At 43.9% G+C, this 19,492-nt stretch overlaps 1 protein-coding gene across 1 annotated transcript in view; it reads left to right on the top strand.

Moving 5' to 3' along the window:
* Positions 1–808: 808 nt before the first annotated feature.
* Positions 809–19,492, top strand: part of LOC310646179 (multidrug resistance-associated protein 1-like) — a gene marked incomplete at both ends in the record, with an annotated part of 111,134 nt that continues 92,450 nt past the window's right edge. The window contains 1 exon segment of the mRNA XM_083372439.1: positions 809–1,128. Coding sequence (XP_083228565.1) covers positions 809–1,128 — 320 coding nt within the window.

Raw genomic sequence — 19,492 nt, 5'->3', positions numbered from 1 at the left:
ACCCCTAGAGCTCTCACCTCTAGGGGCAGCAGATGTAAGTTCAGGCCACCCTCTCACTGTGGCCAATACCCAGGGAACTCTGAATCCTTTGGGGCCGATATGTGAATGGCAATAAAGAACAGTCCGAAGGCAGGGATAAGATAATATAATACATCTTCAAAGTCTGCACTACTAGGTGGCCAAATCCTCCGCTGCTCTGTCCTTCGAAAAAGTTTATCATGGCCAATCCTGCAGTCATTGGGGTCTTCCAAGTTATCTAATTCTTTTAGGTCCACAAATCCGATGGCACCAACCAGAGTCACAACTGGTGTCACAGGAAACATAGATCTTTCAAGGGACCACTGGGCTCCACTGGGATCCACCGGCGTTAACCGGCTAGCCCAGGAACCCTCGAGGCCGCCAACAGCAGTAAGAGTACCAGGCCATCCAGAAAGAACAAAGCAAGCAGAGGAAACAATAAGTTGATTACAGAGTCGCCACTGAGCCACCAGGGCGACCGCCACCACCGAAGTATTGCTGCAGACGCCACCGCCATTGCTGCCGCCGCCAGGACGCTGATGGAGCCGAGAGTGATAAACATTTGATGGAAAGGGAGGCCTAAAGCAGCCCCGGCACAACGCCGCCGCCGCCGCCATCCCCGTCGCCATCCGAGCGAGCCAGGAACGCCGCCGCCGCCACAGCCGAGGGAGACCAGGCCGACCACAGAAGCGGCCCGAACGGCCTAAAACGCCTCCACCGAAACCGCCAGAAGCGAGGGACCATCCGAAGGCCGGCTCCGCAACCGCCGAGGACACCCAGCAAACGGCCGATGGAAAGGCGGGCCCAGAACGGCCCCGGAGAACGCCGCCGCCGCCGACGCCGTCCCCGTCGTCCCCGGAACGAACCAGCAACGCCGCCGCCGCCACCGCCGAGGGAGAGCCGCAGAAGACCAATCCGGCCACAAAAACGGCCCGGAACGGCCCGAAACGCCTCCGCCAAGGCCACCAAGGCCGCCAGCAGCCAGGGACCTCCCGTGAACGCCGGGTCCGCCATCGCCGAGGACGTCGCCGCCGCCGAAGCCGCCGAAGCCGCTGGCCGCCGCAACCACCAGGCTCGCGAAAACGGCCCGAAAAACGCCCGAGGGAGCAGGTAAACGCCCCCAACATCCAGCTGAAAAAAACGGCAGGGCTGGCAGCTAACGGAGTCCAAAACCTCATCCTTCAGCTGCCTAAACTATTGCGCTCACTATCCCCCCAACCCAGAGGGTGTAAACACCCCTGGGGGGCTCCTAGGACACCTATTTTTCCGAGACTTGCAGAGCTCACTCAAACAGATCCGCCCGCACGTCCGCCATTTTGAACCATCCTGACTAGCATCAATATGCAGTTCCTAGGATAGTTGCAGTGGCTAAAGCAATTTCCACACTTTCAGTCCGCACTGTGGGTGAGTATGTATTTGTATAGTCCTCAGGATAACGTTGAGCGAAACCCTGGGCTACGAGCCTGGCCTTGTACAACGACTCACCATTCGGCTTCTTTTTGATCCTGTAGACCCATCGAGTACCAATAACGTTCTTGTTTGCTGGAGGGCTTGCAGGTGTAAACACTTGGAGCTTTTTTAGACTGTCCATTTCAGCCTGCATTGCCCCAAACCACTTATCCTGGTCTGATTCAGGAAGATGTTTGATCTGTGTGAACTTCTCAGGTGGAAGTGTTACATTACAAATCAAAGGTACAGGTGCTTTTGTTACTTGCCACGAATACCGTTTTTTTAGGTGGGGAAAGTGGAGACTAGAGTAATAGCACATAACCAAACAGCTGTAGAAGGAAAAGGAAGCGGACTGCATTATATTCCTCAAAAAGAGCCGTTTCTGAAAGCAATTTTGGCATCTTATAAGCTGTGGTTATTCAGATTAAACTATGTTCCCATCTCTGTGAATCCAGCTGCTAGATCTGGGACATTATGACCTTGTGAAGTGTTCTCTCTATATTATGCATCATCCTTGGAGTCAGATATTGTAAATTAAGTTTAACTATCTCTTGCTGTTGTCTTAGATGTGTTAGGGTTTAACTACAGGCATAGTAGGGCTGCGTTGCTGGAATAATTTCAAACCAAGCCATAAGTAATTCCCTTTTTTCTCTCCTTTCTGCCTCGTGGGTGAAAAAGAGCACAAGAGATGATTTTTATAAGTTCTACTGGAGTTTTAAGCACAACAACAATCAACATTTGTTCCCACTGAGGCATTGCATTTGAAGGGGAAGAAAAAAAATCATTCTTTGCTTTGCATCTCAAGTTAAATATGATTCTGTTTGTTTGATTTTTTCGTAATCACCCAACCATGAAATGAATATGAGTTTTGACAGGCTAACCAGCATATTAGTTTTGCAATGAGTAAAACGCTTCTCCTATGGATGTTTTTTTGTTGTTGTTGTTGTTCTGCTGAAGTATTTTTATGCTCCTTATATGGCAGGAGTGGGGAGCTCAATTTTCCTTTTTCTCCCCCCATATCTTGAGTGTCTCTGCAATTGTGAGTTTTGTTTTTGTTCTGTTTACTTGCATGTCTCCCTTTGACTCAACAGTCTTCATCAGCTTTATGGCTGGATATCGGATGCCTTCTGATCAAAAAACAAAAAGCTACCCCTCCACAATGATGGATAATTTTAGGCTTTAAGTGAAATTGTGCTCCACAAACTGTGAAGCGAAGATGTGTATAAGTCATTTTCGGCTCCTCGCATTTCGGCAAAAATTACCCTTCGTGCTTTGTGTGGGTGCCGTGTCGTCTTACTGAATGTCTCTGTGCGCGTCATCCGTCAGCTCTGCCAAAGGTGATGAGGGAAACTCATTGGAAATTGTACACGGCTTCAGTTGAAGAATGCAACGGACAATGTAATTGTGGTCTTCCTCATTTTTGGGTGTGTGTGTGTGTGTGTTTGCGTGCCTTTGAGTCAACTCAACTTGGGGCAAATGCTTGGACTAAGCTCTGCACTTTTCTTGACAAGGTTTTTCAAAAGCGATTTGCCATTGTCTGCTTCTGAGGACTGGCAGAGAGTGACTGGCCCCAGGTTCCCCCTGCTTGCTTCATGTCTACGGTGGGACTAGAACTCACAGTCGCCCTATCTAGATCCCCCAATTCCTCCCTAACTAGGTACCCAGGATCACCAACGTTCTTGTCTCTTGGTGCCTTAACCTCTATCAAAACTGGTCCTCTACTGTGGCTTTTTGGTTTATTCCTGGCATTTTTCTTGGCAAGATGTGGGAAATGGTTGGCTCTTGCCACTTTCTTCTCCAGGCTGAGGGACAGGGACTGGGCCAAAGTCATCCAGTTAGCTTCATTTCTCAGGTGGGGAAGAGCGTTCTCTGTGGGCGCGCCTGCCCTCTGGAAGGATTTACCCATGGAACTTAGGACTGCCCCCGATCTGCGTTCGTTTCGCCGGGACCTGAAAACCTGGTTTTTCGATCTATCAGGCCTGGACTGAAGGGGTTTTAGCTTTTTAAATGTTGTTTTAATTGGGTTAATTAATTTAATGTATTTTAATTCTATATTATTTTTATATTGTATTTTATGCTACCCTGTAAACCGCTCTGAGTCCTTCGGGAATAGGGCGGTATAGAAATTTAATTAATTAATTAAATAAATAAATAAATAAATAACTCCCAATCTCTAGCCTGGTGCACTCTTCTCTCTGAAGCATGGCAGGCCTCAACCCTCCTAGCCTTCCAATAAAGCTTTGAAGACCTGGCGTTTTCTCCAAGCTTTCAGAGGAGACTAGATAGTCACACATCAGAGGTTTGATTGGACGCCAGATTTTTGTTTTGTTTTGTCTTTAGCGTTTTAATGGGCTTAGTTTTTATAGCTTTGGTATGATTTTATAGGACAATCTGATTGGGAGCTGCCTGCCCAGAGTTGGTTGGAAGACGGTCAGCTATATAAACATTTTAAATAAATAAACTAACTAAATTTAGTTTTCCCAGCAAAAAATGGAAGGTGGCTAATGACCTTTGAGGGGCTTCCTACGTCTATGAAGGAGAAGAGCAGGCAGAGCTGGGAGGGGCGGCGGAGTTAAATGTGTCATCAGCTTAGAGTCCTGACATTGTCACAAATGCCTCATCAGCTCCCCTCGAATTCTGTTGACCTTTTATCTAGTGCCAATTTAGTGCTGACCATCAGTTGACTAGAATTTTGTGTACAAAATCTTCTGTGCTGCAACCTAACATACGGTCCCCATCCTTCGCACCTGACAGTCTGTCTGATTCTAATGAGCTTCCGCAGCTTGATAAGGTCAGCCAGGTGTTCCGGCAGCATTGAGCACCGTACCGCTTCAGACAGAATGTGGGATCTAATATGGAAATTGAATTCCTTTATTTACAGAGGAGCAACCAAGCTTAAAAATCCCTCTTGTAAGGGAGGAAGATCACCCTGCTCCCTTCTTTTTTCTTTTTTCTTTTTTTACATTTAAAAAGGTAAAGGTAAAGGTTCCCCTGCACATGCGTGCTAGTCGTTTCCAACTCTAGGGAAACGATGCTCATCTCCGTTTCAAAGCCGAAGAGCCAGCGCTTGTCCGAGGACGTCTCCGTGGTCATGTGGCCGGCATGACTAGACACCAAAGGCGCACGGAACACTGTTATCTTCCCATGGTAGTGGTCCCTATTTTTCTACTTGCATTTTGACGTGCTTTCGAACTGCTAGGTTGGCAGAAGCTGGGACGAGTAACAGGCGCTCACTCTGCTACGCGGCACTCGGGATTCGACCCACCAAACTGCCGATCTTCTGATTGACAAGCTCAGTGTCCTAACCTACTGAGCCACCGTGTCCCTATTTTTTACATTTAGAGAGTGTTTTTACGTTTCAGGTGCAGGGGATTGCTCTGCATGTTACACCCCCAAGGCAAAGCAAAGCAGCTGAGATCTAGCCCTCTCTTAATGAACATTCAGCTCTAGCTGAAGCTTTCCAGCCCAGCACGCACCCTATAAAATGCCCGTCTGCATCCCGCAGGGTTATTGTACAGCTGGAGCAGGCTTTTCCAGTAATGGGATGTCAGGAAGACAGAGTTGAACTCCACCATGGAAAATAGCAAGAGCAGAAAACAGACACTGACAGATTCGCCTCGTGATCAAAACCAACATCATTTCTGCTCAAGCGGACAATTTTGATTTAGAGGCATATCTGCTGGTGGTTTGCTTTTTTCCCCCACTAGCTGTCAATCAAAGGAAGCCGAGGGCTTGGGAGAACTTGCTTCAGTACATTAGATCTCACCTTTTCGACTGACAGCTCTGTCTGTTCTGTTTGCTTTGGTCTCTCTGGAAACCCCTCCGGGAGAAAGGAAGGAGAAGATTTAAGGAAACGTTGCAATCTTCCTCCAGGAGAATAAGCCACCTTGCCTGGCAACAAGACTTGATTTGCAGAGAAGAGCAACCAAGATGATTAGGGGACTGGAGGCTAAAACATATAAGGAACGGCTGCTGAAATTGGGTATGTCTAGTTTAATGAGTGAGCGCCTGTTACTCGTCCCAGCTTCTGCCAACCTAGCAGTTCGAAAGCACGTAAAAACTCAAGTAGAACAATAGGGACCACTACGGTGGGAAGGTAACAGCGTTCCGTGCGCCTTTGGCGTCTAGTCATGCCGGCCACATGATCACGGAGACGTCCTCGGACAAGCGCTGGCTCTTCGGCTTTGAAACGGAGATGAGCAGTGGCCCCTAGAGTTGGAAACAACTAGCACGCATGTGCGGGGGAAACGTTACCTTTACCTTAGTTTAATGAAGAGAAGGACAAGGGGGGACATGATAACGGTGTTCCAATATCTCAGGGGCTGCCCCAAAGAAGAGGGAGTCAATCTATTCTCCAAAGCCCCTGAAGGCAGGACAAGAAGCAACGGATGGAAACTAACCAAGGAGAGAAGCAATCTAGAACTAAGGAGAAATTTCCTGACAGAACAATTAACCCAAAGTTTTGAATGCTCCAACACTGGAAGTTTTTAAGAAGAGACTGGACAGCCATTTGTCTGAAATGGTACAGGCCAGAGCTTCCTGTCTGAGCAGGGGGTTGGACTAGAAGACCTCCAAGGTCCCTTCCAACACTGTTATTCTATGTTTTATGTTTACAAAATGGGCATTTCAACAAATGAAGATGAATGTGCCTTTCTAAGCCTCATTTTTGTTTTTCTATCTCAAGAGCCTTTTTTTCTATCTCAAGAGCTGCTTATTGTTTTTTGTTTCCCCTTGGAAATGACCTAGTTGTTGAAGAACTCTACTTTCCCAGAGTATTTAATTCACCGTGATTGTCTGATTTGATTTCGTTTCAATAGGGATCTTGTTTAAAGAAGAGAAGGTCAATGCGGTCCAGCCTCTCTTTGACAACTGTTGCCAAGGATGAGCAAATCCTTAGTGCCATTGGGTCTTCTCAAAGAGCACTCTCAACTTTGTTTGAGATTTTAAATCTTTGTTTCCTGTGTTGGATTTACTTGGGAAAGAGACTTGGGAAAGCAGCGATGAATGTGGGGTATAAAACGTCTTTCACGAGTAAATCCAACCAAGCTTTGAGGCTGGTCCTGTGATGAATTCAGCAGAATTCAGAAGCTTGTCTAAGCATCAAGCCAACACAAATTGTCCTAAGGAAAGCAATGGCTTCTGTGTCAATTCCGAAGCGTAATTTTAGTCATGCCAAAATAATGCATTTATTTTTGTCCTGTCTCTTCCAACTCCCCTGGCAGATTCGTGTGTCCAATACCCGGGGCTTGAAAAATCAACATGAATGTTTTGGAATTAAAAAGCCAAACAGGCAGGCAGGTTTTCATTCTGTTTTAGCAATTTTTGCCCAGCGAATTGCTGCAATCTTTTTTTTTCTCTCCCCCCCCCCTTTTGCATTACGTGCCTTCTTCAAGGTTGAATCGTCTGTTTGTTAAATGAGTTGCAGGGATCACTCATTTTCGGCTCTGCTTTTCTCTCCCTTTTTGTAAATTCGTGTCAGAGTAAAATAAACTGCAGTTACACAGTGGTCTCATTGTCTAGCCCACAGGCAGCATAGAGAGTTAGCATCTCTCTTTTCCTTCTGTGGGCTGGGAAAGCTTTGGTTGCAATTTCCCAGGCATTGTAGGAAAAGAGAAGGCACAACTGGGGGGTGAAGTTAAACATGTCATCAGTTTGGAATCGTTACATTGCCACAAATGGTCTTAAATCCAGCTCCTCCTGAATTCCCTTGACCCTTATCTGGCATGAATTTAGGACTTAACCTTAGTTGATTATATATTCTTTTGTATAGGTTTGAGCAGTAAATCTTCTAAATTGGTCCCTGTGCTCCTAAATACTTTTTTTTTTTGAACACCTAAAGAGGAACCCTTTACTCTTTTTGCCCTCTCATAATTTTAAAATATGAAGACCAATTTTTGGAAGGACTTAACGTCAAAAACTCTGATGGAGTTAGACGACAAGAATAACATTTGATTTCGGTGACAGGAGGTGTCCCCTACACTCTTTCCCATAAAAATGTTCACTAGTTACGGATTTTCATCTTGAGTTTACGTCTTTATACTGCCCGAGTGAGGCCACAGTTGGAATGCCGGGTCCCGTTCTGGTCACTGTCATACAAAAAAGATGCGGAGATTCTAGAAAGTATACAGAGAAGAGCAACAAAGATAATAAGGAGTCTGGAGGCTAAATTATATGAGGAAGAGTTGAGAGAACTAGATATATCTAGCCTCTCAAAGAGAAGCATCCCGGGAGATTAGAATAATTGTCTTCCAGTACTTGAGAGGCAGTCATAGAATAGAATAGAATAGAATAGAATAGAATAGAATAGAATAGAATAGAATAGAATAGAATAGAATAGAATAGAATAGAATAGAATAGAATAGAATAGAATAGAATAGAATAGAAAAATAGAATAGAATAGAATAGAATAGAATAGAATAGAATAGAATAGAATAGAATAGAATAGAAATACAGAATAGAATAGAATAGAATAGAATATAGGGAATGGGATGGAAGAATAGAATAGAATAGAATAGAATAGAATAGAATAGAATAGAATAGAATATGGAATGGAATGGAATGGAATGGAATGGAATGAATATAGTAGAGTAGAGTAGACTAGACTAGACTAGACTAGAGTAGAACAGAACAGAATAGAACAGAACAGAACAGAACAGAACAGAATAACAGAGTTGAAAGGGACTTTGGAGGTCATCTAGTCCAGTCCCCTGCTCAGGCAGGAAACCCTATACCATTTCAGACAAATGGCTGTCCAGTCTCTTCTTAAAAACTTACAGTGTTGGAGCATTCACAACTTCTAGAGGCACATTGTTCCTCTGGGTTAATTGTTCTAACTCTCAGGAAATTTCTCGTTAATTCTACATTGCTTCTCTCCTTGATTAGTTTCCATCCGTTGCTTCTTGTCCTGCCTTCGGGTGCTTTGGAGAATAAGTTGACTCCCTCTTCTTTGTGGTGCCCCCCGAGATATTGGAAGACTGCTATCAGGTCACCCCTAGTCCTTCTCTTCATTAAACTAGACATAGCCAATTCCAGCAAACGTTCTTTATACCTGATCACACAGAGAAGAGGGTTTTGACTCATTTTGCATAGCACCTCAGAGTAGGACAAGAAGCAATGAGTGGAAGCTTATTAAAGAGAGTTCCCAGTGGAATTAAAGAGAATTTTTATGACAGAGAGAACAATTAATAAATGGAATAGGTTACTTTCCTGAGTTATGGGTGCTCCATCATTGGAGCTTTTAAAAAATAGACTGGACAACCATTTGACCGGGATGGTGTAAGTTCTCCTGCCTTAAACAGGGGGTTGGACTAGAAGGCCTCTGGAGTCCCTTCTCAGAGTCCCTTCTGAGTTCTGTTTACATCTTGATATAAGTCCACACCTTCCTATCACTTACTTGCTGGCATAAAACTGTGATTGCAACCATTCCATCAAGACCTTCTGTATTGTGTTCCATTACCAGATGTGCTTCATCACATTGGACACGATGGCCCGACAAATCAAATTTTACCTGCTGAGTGCTTGATGTCTAAGATTAGGCTGAGCAAATTATACGATATTTATCAAGAGAGCGAAGTTCTCTAGTTCACAGAGTTCTGGTTTTTTTTAAATACAATTTTATTAAAGATTTTTTGAAAAGATATAAACTAATATAAAGTGAGAAAATGGAAAGAAAAATAAATTGAACAGAAATCTGTAAGGGCAAAAAAAGAAGAAAGAAAAAGAAAAAATAGCAAAGAAAGAAAAAAGATACAGAGGAGTATCTTCTGATTCCTTCCTTCTTTCTTTCTTTCTTTCTTTCTTTCTTTCTTTCTCTTTCTTTCTTTCTTTCTCTCTTTCTCTCTTTCTCTCTCTCTCTCTCTCTCTCTCTCTCTCTTTCTTTCATTCTTTCTTTCTTTTTCTTTTCCTGCATGGGTAAAACAAGGCATTGTGACTTATTCAATAAACTTTGGTTAAATTGTGGCTGAGCACAGCATGAGAACCAAGCTAGTGTGTGAAAAGCCGTTGGAAAGACTGAAAGAAGTCCTTGCTATGTGTGTTTGCATTATATAGAGATCTTTGGGATCTCTTGATCCAAAAGAACCAATTGCCTGCCCTGACACTTGGCAAAAACAGCAACGTCTTGTTTTATAGCCCCCAATTTTCAGCCTCAGCATACAAGTTCACAGGCCTCGCACTAAACCTGACCAAAACTACACTATTTTTTTTAAAAAAACATTGCACAAAGTCAAGTCTTTGCAAGAGAGGAAGGCGGGAAGCTGTTGCAATTTCAGTTGCTCATGCTCCTTTCTTAATTTTATGAGCTGGTTGAATTCCACCCCCCTCCTTTCCTTCCTTCCTTCAAGGTGTTTTTGGAAGAAAAGAAAAAAAAGGCTCGCCGCCACTTGTAACGCAGTAGAGTTCCAGACACTCTTGCTATATTACATTCTATCGCTCCCCAGAGTATGTCGGAAAGTACAGCCAGCCCGAAGCCTCAAGAGAAATGTTGTGCTGATACAAGCTGTCGCAAGGGTTTAATTTAAAAGGAAAAGAGAGGAGAGAGAGAGAGAGAAAGAGGAACCCCCCCAAAAAACCTACCAGTTGCCTTCTAAAGTTAAGCCAGGCGTAGACTTCTTTCATATCTAACCGTCTCACAAGTATACTTGCCCTTCAAACCCACCTCCAATCAGTACTAGCCTAAGAAGTCAGATCCTGTGTGCGTGAACTGATGAGATCACACTAGCAATTGTACTTATACACTGCTTCATTGTGCTTTACAGAAAGCAGGATCACACACTGCGCACACACACACACACACACACACACACCCCAAAAATAACCACCTGTTTGTGGTAGGATTGGATTCCCATCTGCCTCAGCCGGCAAGCAGCGAGAAGTCGCAAATTTTAATTTCAAATATCAGGCCATCATTCTTCACAAGAGCGTTGTGACATGCCCAGATAAATACTCTTGAGCGGTCTATTGGTATATCAAGCAAACATCCTATCGTGGAAACTCAAAGGAGCATCGTGCGAGTTTTCCCCTTGATGTCGGAAGGGTGTAAAAAAAAAAAGAGGGGCCAGATCTTGTTTATACTAATTTACCTACATACAGTAAAGGTTTCACATTTGAAAATCAGGTCCTGGATGGGATCGTGGCGTTGCTTCTTTAAGTATTTCCTTAGTCGTTCTTACTAAGCGGTTGGAGAGAATTGTTTTTTTTTTAGGACTAACCCACTTCCACTCCAGACTTGTTTCACAACAGACCTTGGCTGACAATTTAATTGAGAAAAGCCAGGTTTACACATCACATTTTAAGCCTGATACAACCTTTTTTTTTTTTTGCTTCGCAAAATCGCTTCGGCCGTAAATTGCTCAACAGACTAGTTTTTGCCCTATGCTCACAGTCACAATAACTAACCGGATTAGCTCTAATAAAGCTTAGCAGGATTGTGAAACTCAACTAGAGAGTAAGCCGAGAATGTTAGGCTTTAAAATACACCACCACCCCTTCCCCCAAATTGGGTTTGGCTTATACCAGAATCTATATATGGTAATATCTTTTAAAAGTATCCATATGTGCTTGCGGATAAGCTGAACCAAATCACTGTGAAAAATGGGCCACCCGTGGATAGAGAACTGTGAAAACCTACTGTAAAATGGAATCTGCTCTGGAAAATAACATTTATTGATACCAAATAGGAAAACAAATGAAGGCCTTCAGAATATATTGGGAGGGGCGAAAGGGGGTTGGCTTATCTGCAAATGGACACCCATAAATATATGCAGCCGACCAAAGCCATCAATGAATCTCAGAAGTTCTTTGCTCAACTATAACAACAATTTAACATTCCTGTTGAGGTCTTCAAACTTGGCTCTTTTATGACTTGTGGACTTCAACTCCCAGAATTCCTCAGCCAGGCATGCTGGCTGAGGAATTCTGGGAGCTGAAGTCCATAAGTCATAAAAGATCTGGGAGTTGAAGTCCACAAGTCATCAAAGGGCCAAGTTTGAAGACCCCTGCTCTTGAGGAATTCCTGCCCTTACTGTGTCCCAGTGTGTCGGCAATGGTCTTGTTTGGGATCACCTGGTTTGATCTGGTACAGGAAGGCTTGAGTGACCATCTCCAAGGCCGTGGAAAGGATTGTGTGGAACTCTTGATGACAAAATCACCCAGATTTATTCCCAGTTGGCACCCATGCGTTACGCAGGTCCATGTGAGGTGCCCGGGGAAAAAGGTCTTATCCAGTTATATAGAAACCGTTCAGTCCTGTTGGACCTGACGAAGTGGACAAGATTCTCAGTTTCCAATAGTGGCGAATACCTCAGTGGGTTCTCAGCGCAACTACCTATCAATTAAATCAGGGCTCTCCAAACTCGTCAACTTTGAGTCTTGTGGACTTCAACTCTCCAGAATTCCTCAATTCCAGAATTGAAGTCCACAAGTCTTAAAGTTGACAAGCTTGGAGACTACTTAATCAGATCCCTGTCCCTCCTGGTTAGTGAAAAGCCTCCAGTATCATGACAATTGGCTGGTTTCAAGGAAGTGATCAAAATTCTTCACTTCAGGAGGGGGATATTTCTGGGACCTTTTAAGGAGGCCCTGGTTGGCCTCCTCCTTAAAAAAACCCAACCCATGTCTTGATCCCATCTGTGTGGACAATGCTCAAGATAATATTTCAGCCACTCGCTTAGGCAAAGAATATCTTCATTTCCGAAGTTTATTGTTTGGTTTTAATTGAAAAGGACGCTGTCAAGCAACTAAACTACCCACCAACTTCCTTTAATTAAGAGGGCATGGGGTGGTGGAAGTTAAATTATCTCTCCTAAATATAAGTTATAAAAGCCCCTACATGCTATTCATCAGTCTTCAGGGTTTGGTGCTGGGGACATTTATTTGCGTAGGCCATCTGTACAGCGATGGATTCGTTAAAATGACTTACCAGCCTATGTTATCGCTGAAAATAGCTGAAAATAGTTTATGTGTCAAGTAGCTCTCCTCAGTGCCACAATATTCGAAGGGGCTCTGGGTAGTTCCCTGGTTCTTTTGAAACATCCATAAATGGGGCGTACATTTTAGTAGCTTTCCAGTTGGTACTCAAGGAATTCTGGGAGTTGAAGTCTTCAAGCATCCATGGTTGAGACACACTGGTCAACACTAACACAGATAGTCCTTGACGTACGACCACCAATGAGCCGCACATTTCTGTCGGTAAGCGAGACCATTTGCCTCCTTTTATGGCCTTTCTTGCCACCAGTCGTGCAGCGGATCACTGCAGTGGCTCAGTTGTTACGGTTGTGAAGCGAATCTGACTTTGCTCGTCAGAAGGCTGCAAAAGGGGATCACATGATTTCGGGAGGCAGCGACCGTCCTAAATATGCGTCCGTTGCCAAGCGTTTGAATTCTGATCGTGTGACCACGGGGATGCCGCGATGGTGGTCGGTGTGAAAAACGGTCCTAAGTCACTGGTTTCATTGCCGTTGTAACTTCGGTCGCTAAACGAGTGGTTATAAGTTGAGGACTGCCTGTAACGAGAATTTATTTATTTATTTATTTATTTATTTATTTATTTATTTATTTATTTATTTATTCGGTTTATATACCGCCCTATTCCCAAAGGACTCAGGGCGGTTTACAAGGCAAAATTTAAAAACAATCCAATATAAAATTAAAATTAAATTAAATTAAGTCTAGCTGCAAAAATTAAATCACAATTTAAAAACATTAAACCCCTCAGTCCAGACCAGATAGCTCAAAGAGCCAGGTTTTTAGGTCCCGGCGAAATGAACGAAGGTCGGGGGCAGTCCGGAGTTCCGTTGGCAGTTGGTTCCATAGGGCAGGCGCGCCCACAGAGAACGCCCTCCCCCTGTGGATCGCCCGTCGGCAATCCTTGACCGTCGGTACCCTGAGGAGGCCCTCCCTGTGGGAGCGCACAGGACGATGGGAAGTTGATGCCGGCAGCAGGTGCTCCCTCAGATAATCCGGGCCCATGCCATTTAGGGCTTTATAGGTCATCACCAGCACCTTGAATCTCACCCGGAGGGCAACCGGAAGCCAATGCAGCTCGCGGAGAAGAGGAGTTACATGGGAGTATCGGGAGACTCCCATCACAACTCGCGCGGCTGCATTCTGCACCAGCTGAGGCCTCCGAGTGGTCCTCGAGGGCAGCCCCATGTAGAGAGCATTGCAGTAGTCTAGCCGGGAGGTCACGAGCGCATGGGTGACTGTGCGTAGCGCATCTCGGTCCAGATAGGACCGTAACTGGCGCACCAGGCGAACCTGGGCAAAAGCCCCCCTGGCCACGGCTCCTATATGATCTTCCAAACTGAGCCGTGAATCCAGGAGGACACCCAAGTTGCGGGCCCTATCAACAGGGGGTAACTTGGGATTGTTTCTCGTTAGCGTTACGGCAAGGTATAAATTCCTTCCTCATCTTAACTCCCCAAAGCAGCCACTTGCCACTTAAGAAGATAGACTCCTTTGGACTGTCGTCATGGAAACCGTCAAGGAAAAGAATACTTGGAACAGGCCCGCAGCTTCTGCCCGAGAATTCCGGTTTCTTCACCGTCTTTGTTATTTCCCCATCCGGAGTTGCTAAATATAGAAAGTATGGAGGAAGGTGGGAAGCATGTGAAGAACCATATGCTGGGGGGGGGGAACCCCAGAAGGAGCTGGTTTTGGTTTTGTATTCCCCCCGGAGAGGAGAGAAATAATGGGATGGTTTTTGGGGAGGAAACTTCAAATGTCCTGCAGATGATAGGAAAGGCCCCTTTGCTGGATGCTCCAGTCCAGAAGACCACCCAGAACTAATGAATGAAAAATAGAAGGGAAAACAGAGTTGTCCTCAACTTACGACCCTTTATAGGCGAGTCCTCGACTTACAACACTTCATTTAGTGACCGGAGTTTCCAACGGCACTGAAAAAGGTGACTTACGACGGATTTTTTACACGAGCTTCGTGGCATTTTTCACGCAATCCAAAGTCAGACGCTTGGCAACTGACTCCTATTTATGACAGTCGCAGTGTCCCAGGGTCACGTCACACACACACACACCTTTTGCCACCTTCTGACCAGCAAAGCCAACAGGGAAAGCTGGATTCACTTAACAACCGTGTTACCCATTTAACAGCTGCCGTGATTCACTTAACGACGGTCGCCAGGAAGTTTGTCAAAGGGGGCAAAGTTCACTGAACAAATGTCTCACTTAGCCGTAGAAATTTTGGCCTCAGCGGTGGTTGTACGTTGTGGAGTTACCTGTACAGGTGTGAATAAATCTTCCACGCTGCAACTTAACAGACGGTCCTGATTCTTTGCTCCTGATGACTGCCCTTCAGCAGATCAGAGGCAGTCAAGCTATTCTCCAAAGCGCCTGAAGGCAGGAGAAGAAGCAACGGATGGAAACTAACCAAGGAGAGAAGCAACCTGGAACTAAGGAGAAACTTCCTGACAGTTAGAACAACTAACCAGTGGAACAACCTGCCTCCAGAAGCGGTGAATGCTCCAACACCGGAAGTTTTTAAGAAGAAACAGGACAGCCATTTGTCCGAAAGGGTATCGGGTTTCCTGCCTGAGCAGGGGGCTGGTCTAGATGACCTCCAAGGTTCCTTCCAACTTTACTATTATGATTATGATTATACCTTAAAGGTGTGGCAATGAGATTGGACGGATGTTAGGAATTCTTTTGCCCGTTTTGATCCCGAGCATAAAACCCGCCTCCCATGGCTATCCTCTTTAGCCCCAGGTGGGTCCCTGCGTTCACACTGCCGCCGCCATACCTTGAACTATAATTTAATAATCTCCCTCGCTCGGGAAATGGGAACAGCTGCATATGGCACAATGTTTTGCCAAGTTAATCTCCTCTGATTTACAGCCTACGCCTAATCTGTTTGGAGGCGGATATGAATACTCAAATGTCATTTGGAAAGAACTGATCAGAGTTGGTGAGCAAATGGAGAGACAGGCTTTCTGCAGTTTGAGAATAGCACACCTGCCTGGGAAGTATAAAGCAGGCGTGGTGGGTGCATTTATCTTGCCATACACACACACATGCACAACACACACACACACACACAATCTCACTGCAATTTTATTTCCAGGAATACAAAGGAAACAAAATGCCGACGATTCCTCCACACACACACACACACACACACACACAAAATGCCACCGTGTGGTTTCTCCCACTGCTGAAGGAAGCTGTCAGAGGAGACTGTGTAAATGTCACAGGTGAAAAATTAAGGCTGTCGAAGAGAGCAAGACAGGCTGGGCATTAAAAGAAAAACCCTCTGAGTGAGATTTTAATAATGGAGTTGAAGGATCAGGAGAGGGTTGTGTGGCAAAGCAGTCTTGCCGTCCCCCTCCCTCCGCCGTAGCCTTCGTTCCCTTGCCACTTCCAGTAAAAGAGAAATTAGAAAGGAATTTTCAAACTCCTTGAGGAGGTATAGAATATATATATATATATACCATATATATGGATGTGAGCCTTTCCCTCAGGGGAAGACAACATTTGAGAAATTGCAAATTTTTTACTCAGTTTTAATCGTACCTGTTAGGAATTGTTGTGCAGAGGTCTCCTTGTGCTAGCAAGGAGTTGCACAGACAAGGAAGGGTACTGAGAGCAGTAAGAGTCACACAGTAACCACAAGAGTACACTGAGTTGTGAAAACAAAAAGTATTTTACTTTTGAGGTGGTGTAAAAACAAAAATGCATGGTCAAAAATAAACAGTCCAAGTCATACACAATAGCAACAGTCCAAGGAGTATTCCAAATGCGAAGTCTTCTTACCGGTCCAGAGGTCAATACACAGTTGTTCAGGTTTATCACAGTAGTAAACCAACAGTACAGCAAAACAGTAATAGTAGAGAGAGCAGTGAATTCAGAGAGAGAAAGAAGCTACGTTCCTAGCTCTCTCTTATGGCCATGAGAACACTTACACACCCATTGGCCAATTAACATCTTAAAGTCACAACATCATAGTTTATATATTTTCAACCCAACTATGTAGGCTATCACCATATGCCTAACAGTACTGTTAGAGAAGGGGGGGTGTCTCCAAACCTAGCAGCTTTAAAACTTGTGGACTTCAACTCCCAGAATTCCTCTGCCAGAGTTATCTTGTGGTAAGATGGGCAGCCTATAAATTTTATATATATTTCATCTCTTAAATATAAATGGATATTTAATGCCTCATCCTTCAGTTCCAGTCAGCAAACATTCATTAAGGGTTACCAGAGACAACAACATATCTATTTTAGTCATGATCAAATAAACCAATTTTATATTCCTTCCTTCACTTTTAATCTCAATTCTTTTGGTCCTTTCAAGTAAAATCCTGGAAATCGAATTCTTTTCATTTTTTTCTTTGGCCCTTCTCATAAAATTTTTTCACAACTTTAAAAGATAAATAGTAATAGGTAATAGGTAAATAGGTAAATCCAGTATATTTATTTATTTGTAAAATTTATTGGCTGCCCATCTTACCACAGGATAACTTATAACAGGGTACAAGAAAGTTATCCAGGTCACTCTTTTGTTTTACTACAACATCAACTTGTTTCATCCATTGTAGCATTTCCTACATTCTCAGGGCTAGTCATTTCTTAATTCTCTTTTCAAAAATAGACTCAGTCTAATCTGTAAAAGTTTGTTCTTTTCCCATCTCATTTTCCGAACATGGTCTGTTTATAATGTCAGACATTTTTAAAATTAACTTCTGAGTCATTTCAGATGAATAAATGACCTTAAAAATGAGGGTCTTTTGGCCAAGGCATGCAGATTTTGAGATAAGGAATAAATTGCACAACTGCCATGTTGTCTTTGGAAGATGAAAGAGCCCAGCTTAATCGCCATAGAAACCAAGTGTTTTGTGCTTCTGCATCCAAGTTGCAGGGAAGACTTGCCAAATTGTTCAACTCAATCCTGGTAGGCAGTTAAGAAACAAAGAAGAATTATGCCTTGAAGAGATGGGTTCAAGGATGTAATTAACCAGGCTCTTCTTAAATACTACTTTTTTATGTTATTACCTATTTTGGCAGGTGAGAATATAAGCAAAATATATCAATTGGGGTTGTTTTTTTTATGGTTTGGTCTTCAGCTCTAAAAACAAATAAATAATCAACTCAAGAGAGGAAGTCCTTTGTTAGTTAGGATCTATTTTCATTTATGACATATTTCCCACCACCGAAAACCAGTTGATTCTTGTTCTCTGAAGATTTTGTTTTGGAAAGTACCTTCTAGATCAGGGGTCTTCAAACTTGGCCCTTTTATGACTTGTGGACTTCAACTCCCAGAATTCCTCAGCCAGCGTGCCTGGCTGAGGAATTCTGGGAGTTGAAGTCTACAAGTCATGAAAGGGCCAAGTTTGAAGACCCCTGTTCTAGATAGTCCTTCCACAAGATGCTGATCTGTTTTATGTTCTGCTCGGGTTCTGTCATTTTCAGTAATGAAGTGACACTCGTGCACCTCTTTCAAAATTTCACTTTCTCATGGGTGAGAGACTTGTGTGAGGAAATGCATGGTTGGAATGAAGAACTTGTAATATCTTGAGGGATTTTTTTTTAAAATTTAGTTAAGCGGATGAGCTTTGCCAATTTTATCTACGTCAAGACGCACTTTGACGGATTCAGCCTAAGTATCAAACTAGCCTAAATGGCCAAGGGCCTCCAAACTTCGCAACTTGAAGACTTGTGGACTTCAACTCCCAGAATTCTCCAGCCAGCATGGTTGGCGGAGGAATTCTGGGAAATGAAGTCCACAAGTCTTCAAGTTGCCATGTTTGAAGACCCCCACCCCCACCCCATCTCAGAGTTCATTGGAAGATCAGGTAAGGTGACATAAGGGTAGGACTTTGATCTTCAACCTAATCCTCTTTCTCACCTTATTTAATCTGGTGCTTCTCAACCTTGACAGCTTTAAGAGATGTGTGGACATCAGCTCCTAGACTTCTGGGAGTTGAAGTCCCTACCTCTTAAAGTTGCCAAGGTTGAGGAACACGGACCTAGCCTATTAAGCCAGTCAGTTGATTAACTTAATTACTGGTCCATCATTGGGAGTAACTCAAGGCAAAGTTTGGAGGTTGCCCCCAAAGGATTATTTTTCAGTAGTTAAGACGGTAAATGTCAGTTTCTCAGGATGGTTAACAGCAGATCTATCGGTGTTCCTCTGCTGGATTTAATGGTGCCTTGTTAAACTTATTTTAGGAGTATAAAGTGCAGCTCCTTCAGCAACACCAAGGGTGAAAATTGCAGGTACTCGTGATTTCATCCTGATTGCCTCCTCCAAATTTTTATTGCTTCCTTTAAACGAAGGGGGAGAAAAATCTTCCTGAAAGACTAAGTGGAGGAAATGGGTCCTCCTACTGATGCAGTCTCATCTGCATCTCTGCTTCCATTAATTTACCCTGCTTTTATTTATGTAGCAGCAAAAGCTCTAAGCTTAAAGAGATGATATTTGATCAAGGGCACTTATTCCATTTATCTAATCCTTCTTTAAGCCATCGCTGTATGTGGGGGAGACATTTAAAATTCCCCAGCAGCCATTGCTCTCCTGCATGCAGTCAATTTAAGTTTATGGATCGGGCGGTGGGGGGAAACCGGTTCTTACTTTGGCCCCCCCAGCCTAAATCCAAAAGACACAAGGCAGTTTGTGATTGGCAGCTCTTTTGTTTATTTTTTTAAATGCAGAGCAACAGAGCAAAAGCAGAATCAGTCTAGAAAAGGGTTTTTCATCTGTTTTTTTTTGTATATGAAGATTTTCTCTTCCTCTCTGAAAGCATCTGGATTTGATGACAGAATAATACACTTGTTAAAATTGCACCCATCTATCGGGCGTGAAGAATCGGCCCACAAATTCCAGTTAAGCTGATTTACTGCTCCAGCCTATACACAAAAATCTAGTCAACTAACGGTCAGCTCTAAATTGGCGTGAAATACAAGTCAGCAGAATTCAAGAGGGTGGAGTTGGATTTAGATAGCTTGTGGGAACAACGATTCCAGGCTGATTACTCATTTGACTCCGCCCTCAGGCTCTGCCTGATCTTTGATGCCAT

The sequence above is a fragment of the Vipera ursinii genome (assembly GCF_947247035.1).
Source record: "Vipera ursinii genome assembly, chromosome: 13".
Lineage (NCBI taxonomy): Eukaryota > Metazoa > Chordata > Lepidosauria > Squamata > Viperidae > Vipera > Vipera ursinii.
This window is presented reverse-complemented; position numbering and strand designations above follow the sequence as displayed.